The sequence below is a fragment of the Mauremys mutica genome, chromosome 1, assembly GCF_020497125.1.
Source record: "Mauremys mutica isolate MM-2020 ecotype Southern chromosome 1, ASM2049712v1, whole genome shotgun sequence".
Taxonomy (NCBI): domain Eukaryota; kingdom Metazoa; phylum Chordata; order Testudines; family Geoemydidae; genus Mauremys; species Mauremys mutica.
In genome coordinates this window covers 242,117,958-242,136,750 of record NC_059072.1, presented here as the reverse complement: position 1 = coordinate 242,136,750, position 18,793 = coordinate 242,117,958, and the positions used below count along the sequence as shown (strand labels likewise).

Below are 18,793 nucleotides of genomic sequence, written 5' to 3'. Positions count from 1 at the left end.
AACGCAACTGGAGCCTAACTTAACAAAGTGTTAAATTCAAAGCAAAGTTTTCTCACCACATGGTTTCAGCGGTCTTACTGACCAACCTTCTTAGGTCCAGTCCAATGGCTACTTCTTTTGTCCCTTCAGGTGCAGTGAATTGATGGGCAGAGAGGAGTGGGGTGCCTTGGGGTGTTTGTTCCTCCTTTTTTATAGTTTCAGTTCCACTCTTGAAAAAACATTTCCAGATGGGTATCAGGAGACAAAAGGGCTATGTGGAAAGATGAACCCTATTGCTTTTTTCTCACCTTTTTTAGATTCCTTTGTTTCCCTTCCTGCTTAATGATTCTGTTTATTGCTTAAATGCAAATTAAAAAGAGCACACATTTCTTTGTTTGAGACAGACCTGTTTCCCAACCTCAGTTTGGAACAATAACACCATGCAGTGGAATCTTGCAACTTCACATACAGTGTTGCCACACATTTTATCAGGATCATACAGATCATCAAATTATGAGTTTTCAAATGATATCTTAGAAGGCATATTTTGTACAATGATTATTTCAACAGTGGGATGTGAGTACAGGGGTATATTCTGTCACAGGTCCTCTAGTGAGAGCTCCTGGGGTGTCAGCCAAAATCACCTTACTTTCTATGCAATTGAAAGACACTGTCATTATAAAGAACATATTGGGGTGGGCAGAGAGAATTAAGAAAAAGCAGATGATTGGCCCCCAAAATCATGAGATTAAATTATATGTTTTGACCTATCTCATGGTTGCAGTGGCCTGACTCATAATTTTCAAACTTGTGGAGTTGGCAAGACTGAAATTAGGCACAGAAAGTCCAAAAGAAAAGTTAAAATACCAAATTATTATTTCTGTGATTTAGAGAGAATGAGTCTCATAAAGAAGGAAGCTTTAAGAAGGCTTTAAGAAGCTATTTCTAGACAGGGTGAAATAATTGTTATAGCATAGTGAAATATAGCTATTATGTATTCAATCTTATCTGAGAAGAAACTGTCTTGAGACAAAAAGGATTTGAAAATACTTCTAGCAATTTGTGTTTGGTTCTGTCAGATGCAGCTTTCTTTTGAGGTAGTTGTTTGTCTGTTAGTGTGTCCAGTCCTCTTGTCAAGTAAATGTAATAGCTGGTTCTTTAAGAACTGTAGCCCAGGTGTGAGAAACACAAAACCTGACCTAAGAAATGGAGTAGCCAAAACAAGACCAGACCTGAGGAAGAAACCTGAGGATTCAGTCCATCATCACTCACAATATTGTGTCTACCTGGAATACTATGACCAGAAAATTCCAATTAAAGCCAAGGAATGTTAATTAGACATCTGATGCATTGCACAAAATAAAGCCAAATTTAATCTGACATTCTCAGTCATGTTACTAAAATATATCTGTAATGTTGAAATCCATGACACACAAAAGGAGCATTTATTTACATGAAATTTGATCAAGACTGATAAATAACATATAAGCCATAGAGTAGTAAACATCCTGCCTACTAAGAAAAATTCAACCTTGAAGTCTAGCCATTTCATTCAACTTTTATACAACTTTGCATTTTGTGATGTGATTTCTTGCAGTGTAACAATCTCTTTTAAAATAAATGTCACATTAATTGAAAAAATACTGTTGGTTTATTAAAATGTACAGAGTGCTATTATATGACTGGAGAAACATAAAACATCAGACAACTGCACTGAAACAAAGGCATTGTGTACACTCAACAGTAACCCCACCTAAGCAATCAGTGGGCAACAACTGTTGTAACTGCCAGTGAGTTGACCTCTAAAGGTGATTTCTATGATTCTTTACCTGGGTCAGAGGAGATGGTGCATGTCAGAAGTTACTATTATTTGTATTACTGTAACACCTTCCAATGAAAGGAAATGCCAGACTTGAGCCCGCCACAAGACTGTCAATTTGGTAAAGCCAGGGATGGGCCTGAACAGAAGGAGCACTTCAACATTACAGGGATTATTTTCTATATAGATTCCCTTCCTTTAAAAAAGCTGCAGCACACTGAAAAGTTTTGGGATGAGAAAGCAAATTGAATTTAACACAAAAATAAGCAAATGATTCTGCACTGCTTACATTAGAAAGGACCTGGTGGAAGTGAGGAAGAGGGTTTATTGGAGTGGCACAACATAATTCTGAGATTCCCACTGCATAAATCAGGCTTCTCAGGTGCATCGTGTTGTGAAACTACCTCGAAATTACACTGTGCAAACAAAACTTTAACATCCTTAATTTTAGTCAAGCATTTTATGCCAACCCTCTGGGAAGGAGGAGAGGGACACAGCTGTCTTTTTTTAAGGAGGGAGAAGTGTTCAGGTGCTAAGGTGATTAGCACCAGCATAAGATGATAGATGCAGATTCGACTTGATGGCAATGTTATGTCATTAGCAGTGTTATCGTAGCTGTGTGGTGGCTCCAGGATATGAGAGACACAAGGTGGGTGAGGTAATATCTTATGTTGGACCAACTTCGGGGGGTGAGAGACAAACGTTGGAGCTACGCAGAGACCTGAAGAGCTCCACGTAGCTCCAAAGCTGGTCTCTGGCACCAACAGAAGTGGGTCCAACCCAATACACCTTATTACCAGCCCACCCACCTCGACTGTCTCCCTCAACGCTATGTCATGAGGGTCAGCGGCTGCACCGCACCATGACGTGGTGCCGCTGTGCCACGTTCCAGTGCTGTGTGACGCCATGACATGACAATAGGATGCAACCATGACGTCATAATGCTACTCCGCCGTGGGGCCGCGGCGCAATGCGGCGCCAGCGCTTGTGCGGGCAGGACGTGCGGCGGCCGCCGCCTCGCGGAGCGCTGCGACCGGCGGGCGGGGGCATCGCCCCTCTCTCGCCGCCGCCGCCGCGGGCAGGGGAGATGGCGTAAGGCGCGGCCGCTATGCGGCGGCTCGGCTGCCAGAGGCCGCTGAGCTCCGCCCCCGGCGGCGGCAGCGGCGGGCGGGGGTGGGGCCTGGGCGGCTCGGGGCGGGTCCCGCAGAGCGGCGGCTGGCGCGGCCGGTTCCGGGCTGGCTGCAGGGACGCGAGCGCTGCGGTGCTGCCGGGCATGAGGATGCCGGTGGGTGCAGCCGCGGGGGAAGAAGGGGCCGCGCAGAGCCCCGGCCCCGCCGCCGTCTCCCTGGGCTTGAGCGTGGCCGTGGTCTCCAGCCTGGTGAACGGTTCCACCTTCGTGCTGCAGAAGAAAGGGATCGTGCGGGCGAGAGGACGAGGTACGGGGGCTGCGGCGCCGCTCGGCACCCCCCTTGGCCTCCCCCCCCCCCGGGAAAAGCCAACCCCCGCCTTAACGCTTTGCATTACCGCCCCCTGCTCCGATCCCCACCCCCACCCCGGATGCCTCCCTCACAGCCCGGGGTGAGGATCAGCCCCTGCCCGGCTGGTGGCCACCCCACTGCAGATGGGGTGGCTCTAGCACACACCACCCACCCGTGGCGTACACGGTAGCCCTTGCAACCTCATGCATTTCCCCTTTCTAGAGCGTCTCCCATTGCCAGAGGCAGCCTTTGCTCCCCCAAAGGGAGAGGTCCTTTTCTGCTCCCTCCCTCTAGATAACCTGTGGGGGGAGGCACTCAGCGCCTTCGAATAGGTTGGGGGGCGGGCTGAGGTGCTCAGTGCATGGGGGTAGGGGGAGGATGCTCTGTCTAATGCTGCCGCACTGCTTTAGAGAGGAGAGCAAGACAGTTTCAGCCCGTGTGGCTATTGCAGATCGGGTCTGGCCTCACTGTTACTTAAACTCTTCACCATGGTCCTTGAACTTCATGTTCTTTCCTTTCAACCTTCCCTGCCCATTTCCCGTGTCTCTGCACTCGTCTTAAGCTGATTGCTCCAATGAATTAGTAAGAAAGTTAAAATATATATATATAGGTATCGTATAGCCAAGGTACTCAGCAGATCCATTGGGCCCTTTCCCTCTTTAGCCAGCAATAACTCAGATCATAGGACCTGCACTCCAACTATATCCAACCTATGATCTGAGTTATTGCAGGCTAAAGAGGGAAAGGGCCCAATGGATCTGCTGAGTACCTTGGCTATCCTATACCTACAGAATGATAGTAAAATCATGGCAGTGGTGTCGGAGAGAAAGAGAAGTTTGGATTCTTTTCTAGTCTGCCAAAACCAAATCTGTGGATTCTGGTTAGGTTCTTTTGTTACATGCAGTGTAGCTGTAGTCACGTTGGTCTTTGGATATTACAGAAACAAGGTGGGTGAAGTAATATCTTTTATTGGACCAACTTCTACAACTTTTTGAGCCCTATAAAGCTCTTCTTCAGGTCTGGAAAGGTACTCCTATAGCTAAATGCAAGTGGAACAGATTGTTTGGCATAAGTAGTTAGCACCCCTTTTAAGGGAGAGTGGCCCATTAACACCTCTGCAGTCATAAACAAAAAGAGAGGGTTAGTGGGTTACAGACTTCTGTAACAAGCCATAAATCCAGTGTCTCTATTCAGTCCATAATTTTTAGTGTCTACAAGAGTTTTGAATTTAAGGTCCCACGCTCATCTTTTGAATGTGTTGTATAGGTTTCCTTTGATGATGAAGACTGATAGGTCAGACATAGAATCCTGTGGCACCTTATAGACTAACAGACGTTTTGCAGCATGAGCTTTCGTGGGTGAATACCCACTTCGTAGGATGCAAGTGGGTATTCACCCACGAAAGCTCATGCTGCGAAACGTCTGTTAGTCTATAAGATGCCACAGGATTCTTTGATGCTTTTACAGATCCAGACTAACACGGCTACCCCTCTGATACAGGTCAGACATAGAGTGATTGCTTTGTGCAGTAATGAATTCCGCTGCTGTAATGAACACCCCCCTCCCCACAACACACTTTTCAAGAACCATGGATTTTCTAGATGTCTATCACAACATGGTATACTTCATCCTGTGCACTAAATGCCCCAGTAACAGCTATATTAGTGAAACCAGACTATGCTCTCAAATGAACTTACACAGGAAAACGATAAAAGACAAAAACACCCTATGACCTTAGGATGAACACTTTTCACAAAGCAATAGCTCTATATCGGTCCTCATAGACACTGTGTACCTTGAATGGTCCCTTAGAACAGTGGTTTCAAACTTTTTTTTTTTCTGGCAATCCAGTTGAAGAAAATTGTTGATGCCCGTGACCCAGCGGAGCTGGGGATGAGGGTTTGGGGTGTGGGAGGGGCTCAGGGCTGGGGCAGAGGGTTGGAGTGCAGGGATGAGGGCTGTGGGGTGGGGCTGGGAATGAGAGGTTTGGGGGCAGGAGTGGGCTCCAGGTTTGGGGAGGGCTCAACGCTGGGGATGGAGGTTACGGTGCGGGGGGGGCTATGGGCTGGGGGTGCAGGCTCTGGGGTGGGGCCAGGGATGAAGGGTTTGGGGTATAGGAGTGCAGGGCTCAGTTTGTGGGGGATCAGGGCAGGGGGTGCAGGATCTGGGGTGTGGCCAGGGATGAGGGGGTTGGGGTGCAGGAGGGGGCTCAGTTGGGGGGGCTCAGGGGGTGCAGGATCTGGGGTGGGGCCAGGGATGAGGGGTTGGGGGTTTAGGATGGGGCTCCTAGTCTGGGCTCAGAGCTGGGGCAGGAAATTGAGGCAAAGGGTTGGGGTGTGGGCTTACCTCGGACGGTTCCTGGTCAGCAGCGCAGCGGTTCCTGCCTGTCCTGGCACCGTGGACCACGTGGTGCCCCAGAAGCAGCCAGCAGCAGGTCTGGCTCCTAGGTGCAGGTGTGCAAGCAGCTCTGCACGGCTCTTGCCCACAGGCACCGCCTCCCCTCAACTTCCCTTGGCTAATGGTGCTTGGGGTGGGGGCGGCGCGCAGAGCCCCGTGCCCCTCCCCTGCCTAGGAGCTGGACCTGCTGCTGGCCACTTCCGGGGCGGTGTTAGAACAGGTAGAGACTAGCCTGCCTTAGGCTATGGCTACATTAGCACTTCAAAGCGCTCCCGCGACAGTGCTTTGAAGCGCTAAGTGTAGTCAAAGCGCCAGCGCTGGGAGAAAGCTCTGGTCCATACTCCACCTCCCTGTGGGGAATAACGGACAGCGCTGGGAGCCGCGCTCCCAGCGCTGGGGCTTTGACTACACTGGCGCTTTGTAGCGCCGCAATTTGCAGCGCTGCAGAGGGTGTTTTTTCACACCCTGCTGCAGCGCTGCAAATTTGCAAGTGTAGCCATATCGTTAGCCAGGCAGCACCGCCGACGGTACTTCTAATGGCCCAATCAGCGGTGCTGACCAGAGCCACCACGACTCAGTGTCTTACATTCCTTACTGGGTTGAGACTTGCAGTTTGAAAACCACTGCCTTAGAATATGTGCTAATTACTCATGCTAAACAGTCCATTCCGCCATATTTAGCTGTGATGCTCTGGGAGTACATTTCCCAGACCTGAAGAAGAGCTCTGTGTAGCTTGAAAGCTTGTCTCTCTCACCAACAGAAGTTGTACTGTAATATGTTTTATTGGACCCTCACCCACCTTCTGACTCTAGATAGGGGAAGAAATATAAACCCCCAGCCTTTTACTGAAAGTAATTTGGGAATCCATTCCTCTCTGTCATGTCTTTAACTGTCACCTGGACATTAAATTACTGAGGTTTTTCATCCCATATCAGCTATTCAAAGCAGAAAGCACCAGCAAGGGCTTTCATGCTCTTCCTTTAGGAGCAATTAGGGTGGATAGAGAAGGTACTCTACATGGAAAAAATCCATGCTCTAATGTTAAGGAACTGACATCTTTGATTTGGATGTCCAGTTATGAAATGTATTCAGTCCTGCTGCCTGAGCAAACTTGATTGTAAAATACAGCACATGAAACTTCTCTGATTGTGGATAGTCACGTGAGTTGGTTTCAATGTTGGAGTGAATAGCAAGAAATACACCGCTACCTCGATATAACGCCACCTGATAGAACACGAATTTGGATATAACGCGGTAAAGCAGTGCTCCAGGTGGGAGGGCTGCGCACTCCGTTGGATCAAAGCAATTTCAATATAACACAGTTTCACCTATAACGCGGTAAGATTTTTTGGCTCTCAAGGATAGCGTTATATCAAGTTAGAGGTGTAATAATAACAAAACCCAGATATGAAGTCAAACTGAAACAGTCAAGATGAGTTAGGCATAGTCATCAATGTACTTCTAAGTCTATGGATCAGTTGCTCACTTCATGAAATACTGCAGCACCACTGATGATCTTTGATTTAAAAACAAATATTATTCTTGTAATATTTTATGTACATTTGAGAACAGGGCTTTGTAGCGGAGCCCGGAGCTGGAGCGCAGAGCAGCTCCGGAGCAGTGGAGCTGCCGGTTTTTGCCTGGAGCTGGAGTGGAGCCGGAGCACAGCTCCAAAGCCCTGTTTGTTGCTGGCTAGAGAAAGATGTAAAAACTCTTTCCAAAGAGTTGTACCAATGAATCTCCATTTTGTTCTTTCATAGATTCCAAGACCAGAAGGGACCATGTGATCATCTAGTCTGACCTTCTGTGTAACACAGGCCATAGAATGTCCCTAAAATAATTCCTACAGCAGATTTCTTAGAAAACATCCCATCTTGATTTAAAAATTGTCAGGGAGGGAGAACCCACCAGGACCCTTGATACATTGTTCTAATGGTTAATAACTCTCAGCATTAAAAATTTATGCTTTATTTCCAGTCTTAATTTGTCTAGCTTCAACTTCCAGCTAACTTTCTTATTTGCACCCCCTCTTTGTTCTGGTTCTCTCATAAGCACACACTGCCAATTATGCTGAATTATGTGGTTATCTTGTCCTGTGAAGAAATGCCCACCAAGTATTATAAAACCACCAGACTTTTTTTCTTTATTATATAACTGTAAGCCTTAATGTGAAGTTGGGTTCCTAAGGTAAAAATGTAGAGCAATAGCTCATTGTGCTGCCCAGTTAAATGTTTCTGACAAATCAACATGATTATTACAAATTCACAATTTGTCATTTTTTGTGTGTTCTGAAGTCACAGTTTTCTAAAGCATGAAATTATTTCCTAACAGAGTTTTTATGCTTTGAATGTATCTGTAAGAAATAGCAACATTTGTCTGTCCACACCACCAGATCCCTGCTTTGGAATGATTATAAGAGGAAACTCATAGACTGTGTGTTGCACTGCAGTCATTCCTTTTGTATTTGTATATATTTGGAGGGAACTCTTATGGAATATCTATTCAGATTACCAGAACATGTTAGGGTAGGTCTATACTTACCCGCCGGGTCGACGCGTAGAGTTCGACTTCTCGGAGTTCGAACTATCGCATCTAATCTAGACGCGCAATAGTTCGAACTCCGAACGTGCTCCCGTCGACTCCGGAACTCCACCACCATGAACAGCAGTGGCGGAGTCGACGGGGGAGCCGCGGACTTCGATCCCGCGGCGTCTGGACAGGTAGGCAGTTCGAACTAAAGTAGTTCGACTTCAGCTACGCTATTTGCGTAGCTGAAGTCACGTACCTTAGTTCGACCCCCCCCCCCCAGTGTAGACCAGGCCTTAGATATGACCTCCAGAATTTTTTTTATATTACCACCCCCCAGGTGGTAGGACCAGCTCACATTTCAAGATCAGGCTGTGTCTGATGTGTTTGTGATGGACTCATTCAAGTATAACAAGCAACTTGCAACTGCATTACTACCAGCTGACAGCATGATCTAACAAGTTTATTTTGCATTTTCCACAACTGCAGCATTGTGTGACATTTTAAGGCCCTGTACACACTGCTGCTTTTACTCCTGAGGACATTCTGTGCCAAAAAATTAAAAATTCTGCACCCAGTATTTTACAATTCTGCAAGTTTTATTTGTCAATAAATAAATGCAGAGGCTCCAGCAAGCCAGCTGGGAGCACAGGCCACTGGCTGTATGAAGGTGGGAGATCACTCTACAGTTTCCCTAACCCCGGGACACGGATTCAGTGGTGATGCTGCACCCAACCCTGACATAGCACAAGGCCTGGGCCTGACCCAGAAACACACTGAGATCCTGCCCCTCTGTGCTAGGCACACCAGGTGTGGGGCAGGCAGGCTCAACCAGGCAGGATCCAAGTGTGGAGCGGCTCAGTGAGGGAGAATCCGGGGGTGGGATGAGAGGATTATGTGTGGGACAATCTGGGTGCAGGCAACTCAGTGGGGGTCTAGGTGTGGGGGAATCTGGATGCACAGAGGTTCGTTGGGAGGTTCCCGGTGCAGGGGCAATGGGACTCTGCAGGGACTACCAAGTGAAAGTGGTTGGGGCTCAGTGGAGGGGCCTGGGTGTGGGGTCTCAGCAGGGGCATCTCAGTGCTGGAGGAGTAGGACATGGTGGGGTGGGGGTCTGGGTGCAGCTAGTTGGGTCAGTGGTGTGGGAGTCTGGATGTGGGGGCTCAGGCTCATCAGGGAGTTCAGGGAGCTCTGGGGGGGTGGTCTGGGTGCAGAGGTGGGGGTCTGAGTGCAGGGGGCTCCAGATACAAGGGTTGAGATTCAGTGGGGTGGGGTTCAGGTATGGAGGTCTAGTGGGGTTCTGGGCATACAGGGTGAGGCTTGGCAGGGGTGTCTGGGTACGGGAGGTCCGGCTGTACAGGGGTTGGGCAGATGGGGGAGCAGCTCCCTGTACAGTGACCCCTCCCTCTGTAGCTGAGGAGCAATGGGGGCAGGGAGCAGGAGAGGATGCTGAGCTTCCTGCAGCTGGGGCAGGTTTCTGGGGCTGGGTCTGACACAGTCCCAGCCACTCCTTTCAGGGGAAGCGGAAGTCCTGTCCTCTCCTGCCTCTAGCCCAGCTGGGGCTAGCAGCTGATCCTGGCTCAGGGTAGGAGCCAATGGCTGGTGTGTCCCCAGCCCTGTGGTGATTTACCTTTCTGCCAGCTGCTCTTGGTGCCTGAAAAAATGTACCTGCGCTGCTAGGGAGTGGTGTGTTACTGCTCTTGCAGCTTTCCTTTGCTTCTCTGTCAGAAAGTCATTTTTTTGTGGGGAAGCAAAGAAATCTGGGGGGGACATGAATTCTACACATGAGCAGTGGTGCAGAATTCCCCTAGGAATATGCTTTCTAAACACAAGTTTAATTTTTGTTGGATTGTTTGTGCTTTATTTTTGGTTTTTTTTCATTCACAAGTGATATTTACACAACAAACACATTTCGGGAGTAACCTGGTTACAACATTGTCATTCCCAGCATAAGTAAATCAAATTTCCATTTTGCTGTGTAGCTGGGACCTAACCATATTTAAAGAATTATGCTAAAGTTGTGAACTCTCAAATTCACATAATTTAACTTTTTTTCAGTATTGGTAGTTGAATGTCAAATATTTAAAATAACATTAATGTCACAAAATATATTGAAAAGTTACTTGTATCTCCACTATGTTTTTTTTCTTGGCAAAATTTGAGTGCCAACCTACTGAGGACAGCATTTCCTAATTTCTGTATACAAGAGGGAGCTACAAAAGCCCAGCAAAATTAAGTAGCAAAAATATGAAGTGTGGAATCCTAAAAGATTGGAGGCCAGTGTTTTCTCCATTTTAATATATTGGGCCAGCATAGCTTGAATGTGGAAGTCAGAACTAACATAGGGCATAATTCAAAGCTCATTGAAGTCAGAGGGTGTCTTTCCATTGATTTCAGTAGGCTTTGCATTAGGTCCATAATTGACAGCATGGTACTTGCCTCTTTGAGTTTTTGCTTCACTAGTGAACTGAATCAGTGAGATACTATCAAACTGTGCTTGGAGAGGAACAGCAGTAGGGGGACAAATATTTTGTGAAGTTAATTTACTAGTGTTGATATTTTGTGTAATTTGTACAACTATTGAGACATTTTTATTTTATATGCAGTAACAGAAATGTAAAACATTTGATAAATTAGACACCCACTCAAAAGCTGATCCTAGTGCTTACTGTCATATTTTTTTCTCCCATTTCAATTCCGATGTGGTTTTAGCAGCCATTATTTTAGAAGTCACTAGAGTTAAAGGTTATTGCTTTATGCCATTTGGGATTCTGAACTTTCAGCTGATTAGTACAACATTGGTTCGATTTCTAGCAATTTGTAAGAGAGCATCTGCTAAAGTAAGAGCAGAACTAAAGTGTGGGCATACGGGTAGGAAATAATAACCAGAATAATGTGATGTTAATGTCTGACACCTTGCAAACTACCCCAGATAAACACAAATGTTATGCTCCTTGAGAGTTTTCCTGGTGTCTAGCCTTGATGGTCTGCAAGATATTAGACCTTAAAATATTTAGTAGTATTTGGACAGGCATTAATTTATTTTAACATGGTTTTCTATTTTTTTGCTCTGGTCCAGGACTTATTGTAACTCATGATGGACCTTGGACTCTTACAACTTTTTTTTAATATTGATTTTCTTTAGGATTCTCCAATAGGAAAATAAAACTCATGATTTGTAAAGTGTGTCCTGAAAAATCATACCTTTCTTTTAGTCAAGTTTTAAGAATATCACAGCTCCCTAGTAAATTCCACGTTAAAAGTCTAAGGTAAAATAGTAGATGAAAAATCCATAACAATTATCTGATGATATAATGAAAATATACAGTCTCAAGATTGGTAGGCAGGCAGTTAAAGAACAGTCTGGAGTTTTCACCCATGTCTTTGAAATGTAACATGTTCACATCCCAGAGAAGGCCTAGATCACATAGCCACAGGAGACTAAGAGCTTGCCAAATGTCCACACCCAAACATTTTCTCTCACAGATTTCTCTGTAAGTATCTTAAATTTGTCCCAGCAAAATTGTCTTGTAGAAATTATTCTTTGCCTCTTAGGCCAGATTTTCTGAAAGATAACCCTATCTCCTGGTAATGGCATGTATGGTGAATAGAATCTTCAGAAACATTTGTGGATATTTCAAGGCTTCCTTTAATATAGGATGAGGATATTTCATAAGCACTTGAAACTGAATTTCTAATGATCAGATGCATCAAGAAAGCATACCAGGATTAGTTAGGCCAGATTCATAGAATATTAGGGTTGAACTGGACCTCAGGAGGTCATCCAGTCCAACCCCCTGCTCAAAGCAGGACCAATCCCCAGACAGATTTGTGCCCCAGATTCCTAAATAGCCCCCTGAAGGATTAAACTCACAACCCTGGGTTTGTCAGGTCAATGCTCAAACCATTGAGCTACCATCATAGTTTTTTTCTAATGTCTTTACAACTATGTGCGAGAGTGTGTGAAAATAATTTATTAGTGTAGCTTTAATGTTGCTCTCTTATATTTTTTGCAATAGCACTCATCCACTCTTTTCCCATGTTGCCTCTTCTAGGTACTTCATATTTAACAGATATAGTATGGTGGTCTGGTACTATTGCAAGTAAGTATCTAATGTTGTAAGATAATGTAAAGAATGGAATAGCATAGATGATTGGATTTTAAATAGCCTATCATGTATTGTAGTGTTGATTTTAGCACATCTCATTAGCCTTCAGAGTTATCTTTCTACCAAAATGATATGGAAATTATTAGCACTCACACAATAACTGTGCCTGTGATGCATCTGTGAATTGTGATAGTAAGGTCAATTTTTTTTGAAGGCAGTTTAATAAGAAAATGTAATTCCATACCATAAGGCTTATTTATTATATGTTAATTTTTAGATCAGAAAACACTTAGCCAACTTTCACCTTTAGTATTTTGTCATTTCTAGCTATAGTAAATTTTTGTCACTGCAAAAAGTAGGCTGCTGAATCCTTGGGCAGTGCTGGATATGAGATGAATACAGACCTTACTCGCACAAATAGTCTCATTTATTACGCTGAATGGATTGGTGATGTGGAGTCCAAGAAAAGATACAGAGTAGCTAGCATTTTCAATTCTCAGTTCAGTTATTGGGAAATATGGCGTCCTACCTTTGTACTCTAATCAAATCTGTTGGATTATTAGTATTGCTGTGATACGGGTTCCTTCAACGTATGTAAATCACAAATAGTCATTAGACTTTCAGTAGTGTTCCTTGCACAATTCAAGTGGTGCAAAGGAAATGGAAACCACCAGATTCCTCGATGAGAATTCTCTTCATGTGGGAAAGTCTTCTGCAGCAAGTGTAAAGCCAGCAAAGTGCTCCTCTGTCTCCATGAGTACCACCCATGCTTCTTGAACCTGGGTTGGGATGGAATTTGGGAATCTGTAATCTGCTCCCTGACAGCCCTGCTACTCTGCTCTGACCACTGGAAGCTGGGTGCAGTAGCAATTCTGTTCTATAGTGTTTAAAATGAGCCTGTCTCCTCATTTTGTTTTGAATATCTGGACAGAAGGAGTGAGAATAAGAGAGAGGGTTTTTTCAGTGAGTCAACATAACCCTGAGTAAGCCAACTGACTGAGTTTTGTGAAGCCAAAATTGCTCAAGAGAATGATGTGTTGGCTACTATCCATCAGCTAGCGTGTCAAAACTAAGCATCTAGCAGCTTATAAAAGCACCATGGAAAGAGTTAACTAGAACAGTGGCTCTCAGCCTTTCCAGACTACTGTTCCCCTTTCAGCAGTCTGATTTGTCTTGTGTACCCCAAAGTTTCACCTCACTTAAAAAAACGGTTACTTACCTTTGTAACTGTTGTTCTTCGAGATGTGTTGCTCATATCCATTCCAGTTAGGTGTGTGTGCGCCGCGTGCACGTTCGTCGGAAGATTTTTACCCTAGCAACGCCAGTGGGTCGGCTGAGCGCCCCCTGGAGTGGCGCCATAACGGCACCGCATATATACCTCAGCCGACCCACCCGACCCTCAGTTCCTTCTTGCCGGCTACTCTGACGGTGGGGAAGGAGGGTGGGTGTGGAATGGATATGAGCAACACATCTCGAAGAACAACAGTTACAAAGGTAAGTAACCATTTTTTCTTCTTCGAGTGATTGCTCATATCCATTCCAGTTAGGTGATTCCCAAGCCTTACCTAGGCGGTGGGGTCGGAGTGAGACGTGGCGGAATGCAGGACCGCAGAGCCAAAGGCTGCGTCATCTCTCGACTGTTGGACCAGGGCATAGTGCGAGGCGAAAGTATGAACGGACGACCAGGTCGCCGCTCGGCATATCACTTGTATCGGTACTTGCGCCAGAAAGGCAGCGGAGGACGCCTGGGCCCTGGTAGAGTGGGCGGTGAGATGGCCCAAGGGGACATTAGCCAAGCTATAACAGGTGCGTGCGACGAGACAGGAAGACCTCGCATACAGTCAGCAATTGCCACAAACAGTTGCGGGGATTTGCGGAACGGTCTTGTCCGATCAACATAGAAAGCCAACGCCCTACGAACATCAAGGGAGTGAAGTCGTTGCTCTCGCGAGGATGCGTGAGGCTTTGGAAAGAAAACTGGAAGGAAGATGTCCTGGTTATTGTGGAACGCAGACACTACTTTCGGGAGAAATGCCAGATGTGGACGTAGTTGCACCTTGTCCTTATGAAAAACAGTGTACGGTGGGTCCACCAAGAGCACTTTGAGCTCAGAAACCCGTCTAGCTGATGTGATAGCCACTAGAAAAACCGTCTTCCATGACAGGTGCAGCAAGGAACAGGTGGCCAGCGGCTCAAAGGGTGGGGACATGAGCCTGCTGAGGACGAGATTGAGGTCCTAGGTGGGAATCGGGTGGCACACCTGGGGGTAGAGACGATCAAGGCCCTTTCCGAAACGAGTAGTCAGCGGGTGAGAGAACAGCGTATACCCTCCCTCACCGGGGTGGAAAGCGGAGATAGCCGCTAAGTGCACCTTTATAGAGGACAGTGCAAGGCCTTGCTGTTTCAGCGACCAGAGATAGTCAAGGACCATTGGAAGCGGAAGCTCTGAAGGAATAGCGTCGCGCACTTGAGCCCAGCAAGCAAAGCGCTTCCACTTGGCCAGGTAGGTAGATCGAGTGGAAGGCTTTCTGCTGCTCAATAAAACGTGCTGCACGGGAGCAGAGCAGCGCAATTCCAACTGGTCTAGCCACTCAGGAGCCACGCTGTGAGGTGGAGGGCCGTCAGGTCTGGGTGACGGAGAGTGCCGTGATCTTGTGTTATCAGCTCCGGGTGAAGCGGCAGAGGAATTGGGCTGGCTACCGACAGACGGAGCAGCGTGGTGAACCAGTGTTGCCTGGGCCACGCTGGCGCAATTAAGATGAGACCTGCCTTGTCCCATCGGAGCTTCAGCAGGACTCTGTGTATGGGGGGGAACGGAGGAAAGGTGTAGAACAGATGACGAGTCCATGGAAGGAGAAATGCGTCTGACAGAGAGCCCGGTGACAGGCCTTGAAAGGAGCAAAAATCCTGGCATTTGCGGTTCAATCGGGATGCAAACAGGTCTACATGGGGAAATCCCCACTGTTGGAAAATGACATGGGCGATGTCTGCTCTCAGCGACCACTCGTGGCAGAGAAAGGACCTGCTCAGGCGATCCGCGATGGTGTTCTTGACGCCGGGAAGGAAAGACACCACCAGATGTATCGAGTGGGCTATGCAGAATTCCCAGAGTAGCATCGCCTCGTGGCAGAGGGGGGAAGAGTGGGTCCCGCCCTGCTTGTTGATATAGTACATGGCCGTTGTGTTGTCCGTAAGGACTGAGACACAACGGCCGTGGAGGCGAGTTCGGAACGCCTGGCATGCCAGGCGCACTGCCCGGAGCTCCCTGACATTGATGTGCATATTCAATTCCTGCACCAACCAAAGGCCTTGAGTACGAAGATCGCCGCGATGGGCTCCCCATCCGAGGGACGAGGCGTCCGTTGTCAGGGAAAGGGAAGGTTGAGGAGCCTGGAATGGGACCCCCGCACATACTTGGGAAGGGGTCAGCCACCAATCCAGGGATTGAAGGACACCCGCTGGAATGGTGAGTAGGGTATCCAGAGGGTCCCTGTGCGGATGGTATCTGGAGTGGAGCCACAGCTGGAGTGGGCGGAGGCAGAGCCTGGCAAATGGAGTTACGTGTGTGCAAGCCGCCATATGACCGAGGAGGCGGAGACAAGCACGGGCCGAGGTCATACGAGAAGCCTGAAGGGCGCGGATTAGCTGTGTAAGGGCCTGGAACCGTAGCCGAGGAAGGTAGGCTTTGGCTAGGGATGAGTCCAGGGTCGCGCCAATAAAGTCCAACCTCTGAGTTGGTACTAAGGTGGACTTCTCTATGTTGAGAACTAGGCCCAGGCGTGTGAATAAGTCCTTGATCACTGTGACATGGTGCTGGACCGTGGCCTGCGATTCCCCCCGATGAGCCAGTCGTCCAGGTAGGGAAAAACGCAGATGCCGCGCCGACGGAGGTGGGTGGCGACGACGGCCATGCACTTCGTGAACACCCTTGGGGCCGTAGATAGTCCGAAGGGGAGGACCGCAAACTGGAAGTGCAGGTGAGCGATTGTAAATCGGAGGTATCGTCTGTGCGGTGGAAAGATGGCGATATGAAAATAAGCGTCCTTCATATCGAGGGCGGCATACCAGTCTTCCGGATCCAAAGTAGGGATAATCGTCCTGAGGGATACCATGCGGAACTTCAACTTCAGCATGTATGCGTTGAGGTCTCGCAGGTCGAGGATGGGCCGGAGGCCCCCTTTGGACTTGGGGATCAAAAAATAACGGGAATAAAACCCCTTGCCCCTTTCCCTCTCCGGAACCTTCTCGACCGCTCCGATGGCTAGGAGCGAATGCACCTCTTGTAAGAGGAGTTGCTCGTGAGAGGGGTCCCTGAAGAGGGACCGGGAAGGAGGGTGGGAAGGTGGGGGTGAAACGAATTGTAGTTGGTAACCACGTTCCACGGTGCGTAGGACCCAGGCATCGGTGGTCAGCCGGGCCCACGCCGGGAGGAAATAGGAAAGGTGGTTGGAAAAAGGCAGGGAGAGATCTGGAGAAAGATCTGGTATGCCGTCCCCAGGCGCATCTTCAAAAGGATGGTTTAGGCCCCGATGGTTTAGAGGGGGTTCGCCCCTGTTGATTGCCAGGCTGTCGTCTACGTCCCCCGCGACCCCGACGGCGACCAGAGTCCTGCCTGTAGCGAGGCATATAGTAAGGCCGGTTAAACTGGGGGCGAAACGGACACCTTAGGGTAGCAGGGGTATGCATCCCCAAAGTACGGATGATGACCCTGTTGTCTTTTAGGTTTTGGAGTCTGGAGTCCATCTTTTCGGAGAAGAGAGCCTTGGAATCAAAGGGAAGGTCCTGAATGGTGTACTGAACTTCAGGAGGGAGCGTCAAACTCTGGAGCCAAGAGATCCGGCGCATGGTAACGCCCGAGGCTATAGTACGTGCTCCCGAGTCAGCTGCGTCTAAGGAGGCCTGTAAGGAGGTGCGTGCTACCTTTTTACCTTCCTCTACGAAGGCTGCGAACTCCTGTCGGGAATCCTGAGGTAGGAGCTCTTTGTACTTCTCTACCTCAGCCCAAGTGTCATGCCCGTAACGGCTTAGCAAGGCCTGCTGGTTAGCCACTCGGATCTGCAGGGCACCAGCAGAGTAGACCTTGTGACCAAGCAAGTCCATTCGCCTGGCGTCCTTTGATTTAGGAGCCGGGCCTTGTTGGCCGTGACGCTCTTTATCGTTGACAGACTGCACCACCAACGACGAGGGGATAGGGTGTACATACAAATACTCATATCCCTTGGAAGGGACCATGTACTTGCGTTCCACCCCCCTGGCTGTGGGCGCAATAGAGGACGGAGTCTGCCATAAGCTATCAGCAGTCGCCTGGATAGTCTTAATGAGGGGCAGGGCTATGCGGGTAGGGGCGTCTGCTGACAAAATGGTCACTATCGGATCGTCCACTTCCGATACCTCCTCCGCCTGCAGGTCCATTCGCAGTGCCACCCTGCGAAGGAGCTCTTGGTGAGCCCGTAAGTCAATTGGTGGGGGACCTGCAGACGACGACCCTGCAACTGCCTCGTCCGGGGAAGAGGAAGAAGAAGAAATCCCGGGCATGATGGTGTCCCGGTCAGCGTCTGGGACCTGGGAAGGTTCCTGCTCCAGAGGTTCCTGGGCCAGCTGATTACCTTCCTCCGCGCACGATGGTACCTCAGTTTCAACTGGGGGGCGGCTTATCGTATCCTCCGGGATGCGTGCCTCGTTTGGTACGGTGCGCGTGGTAGGCACAGGAGCGCCTTGGGCTTGGTGGTAGGCCCAAGGGGTCCAATAACCCCAGTGATGAGGGTCCTGGTCCGCGTAATGGGACTGCTGAAAAACTCCCGAAGGGACCGGAGGGTCATGTTCGTCGACGTAGTAACTGTCGGCGTGGGAAGAGGCTGAGGCGTGGCGGGAGGGCCAGGGCGGAGCAGATAACCCTTGTGCCGAAGTGCCCACGGATCGCATTTCCCGCCTCTGTGGCGACCGGTGCCGGGAGGCATCCCGATAGCGAGAGCGGGAGCGAGAACGGGACCTGCGACCGGCGCGGTGCCGGGAGGTCGACCGGGATCTCCATGTTCGGTGCCGGGAGCGGCTTCGCGAGTAGCGGCGGCCGTAGCGGTACCGAGATCCTGAACGGTGCCGGGAATGATGAGTCGGAGAGCGGGAGTCTGACCGGTGCCGCGAGTCTGACCAGTGCCGTGTAGTCGAGCGGTGCCGGGACTGCGAGCGGCGTTGCGATCGGCGCCTAGATCGAGATCGGCGTCGAGAGCGTGAGCGCTGTTGAGAGCAGGAACGGGAGCGGTGCCGGTCGGACTCGGTGCCGGCAGGCGGCTTGAGCATTGACGGCTTGCCCATGGAACGGGGCGCCCGCACCGGCAGCGCCGGGGGCGGCAGCACAGCTGGGTCTGTCAATGCGATGAGGTCCCGCGCCGCATCGAAGGTCTTCGGAGTCGACGGCAGTGGCATCTCTACCGCAGCCAGAGCCGGGGAGCTCACAGGTGCCGGGCTCGACGGCCTCTGAGGGGCCG

General features: G+C 48.9%; 1 protein-coding gene across 1 annotated transcript in view; it reads left to right on the top strand.

The window, feature by feature from the left end:
• The first annotated feature begins 2,894 nt into the window (after positions 1 to 2,894).
• The window catches only part of NIPA1 (NIPA magnesium transporter 1), a 30,462-nt gene continuing 14,563 nt past the window's right edge, over positions 2,895 to 18,793 (top strand). Inside the window, exons 1-2 of the mRNA XM_045004965.1 lie at positions 2,895 to 3,234; positions 12,255 to 12,302. Of these exons, the coding sequence (XP_044860900.1) occupies positions 2,907 to 3,234; positions 12,255 to 12,302 (376 nt within the window). The 5' untranslated portion in view covers positions 2,895 to 2,906. The remainder of the gene's footprint in view (positions 3,235 to 12,254; positions 12,303 to 18,793) is intronic.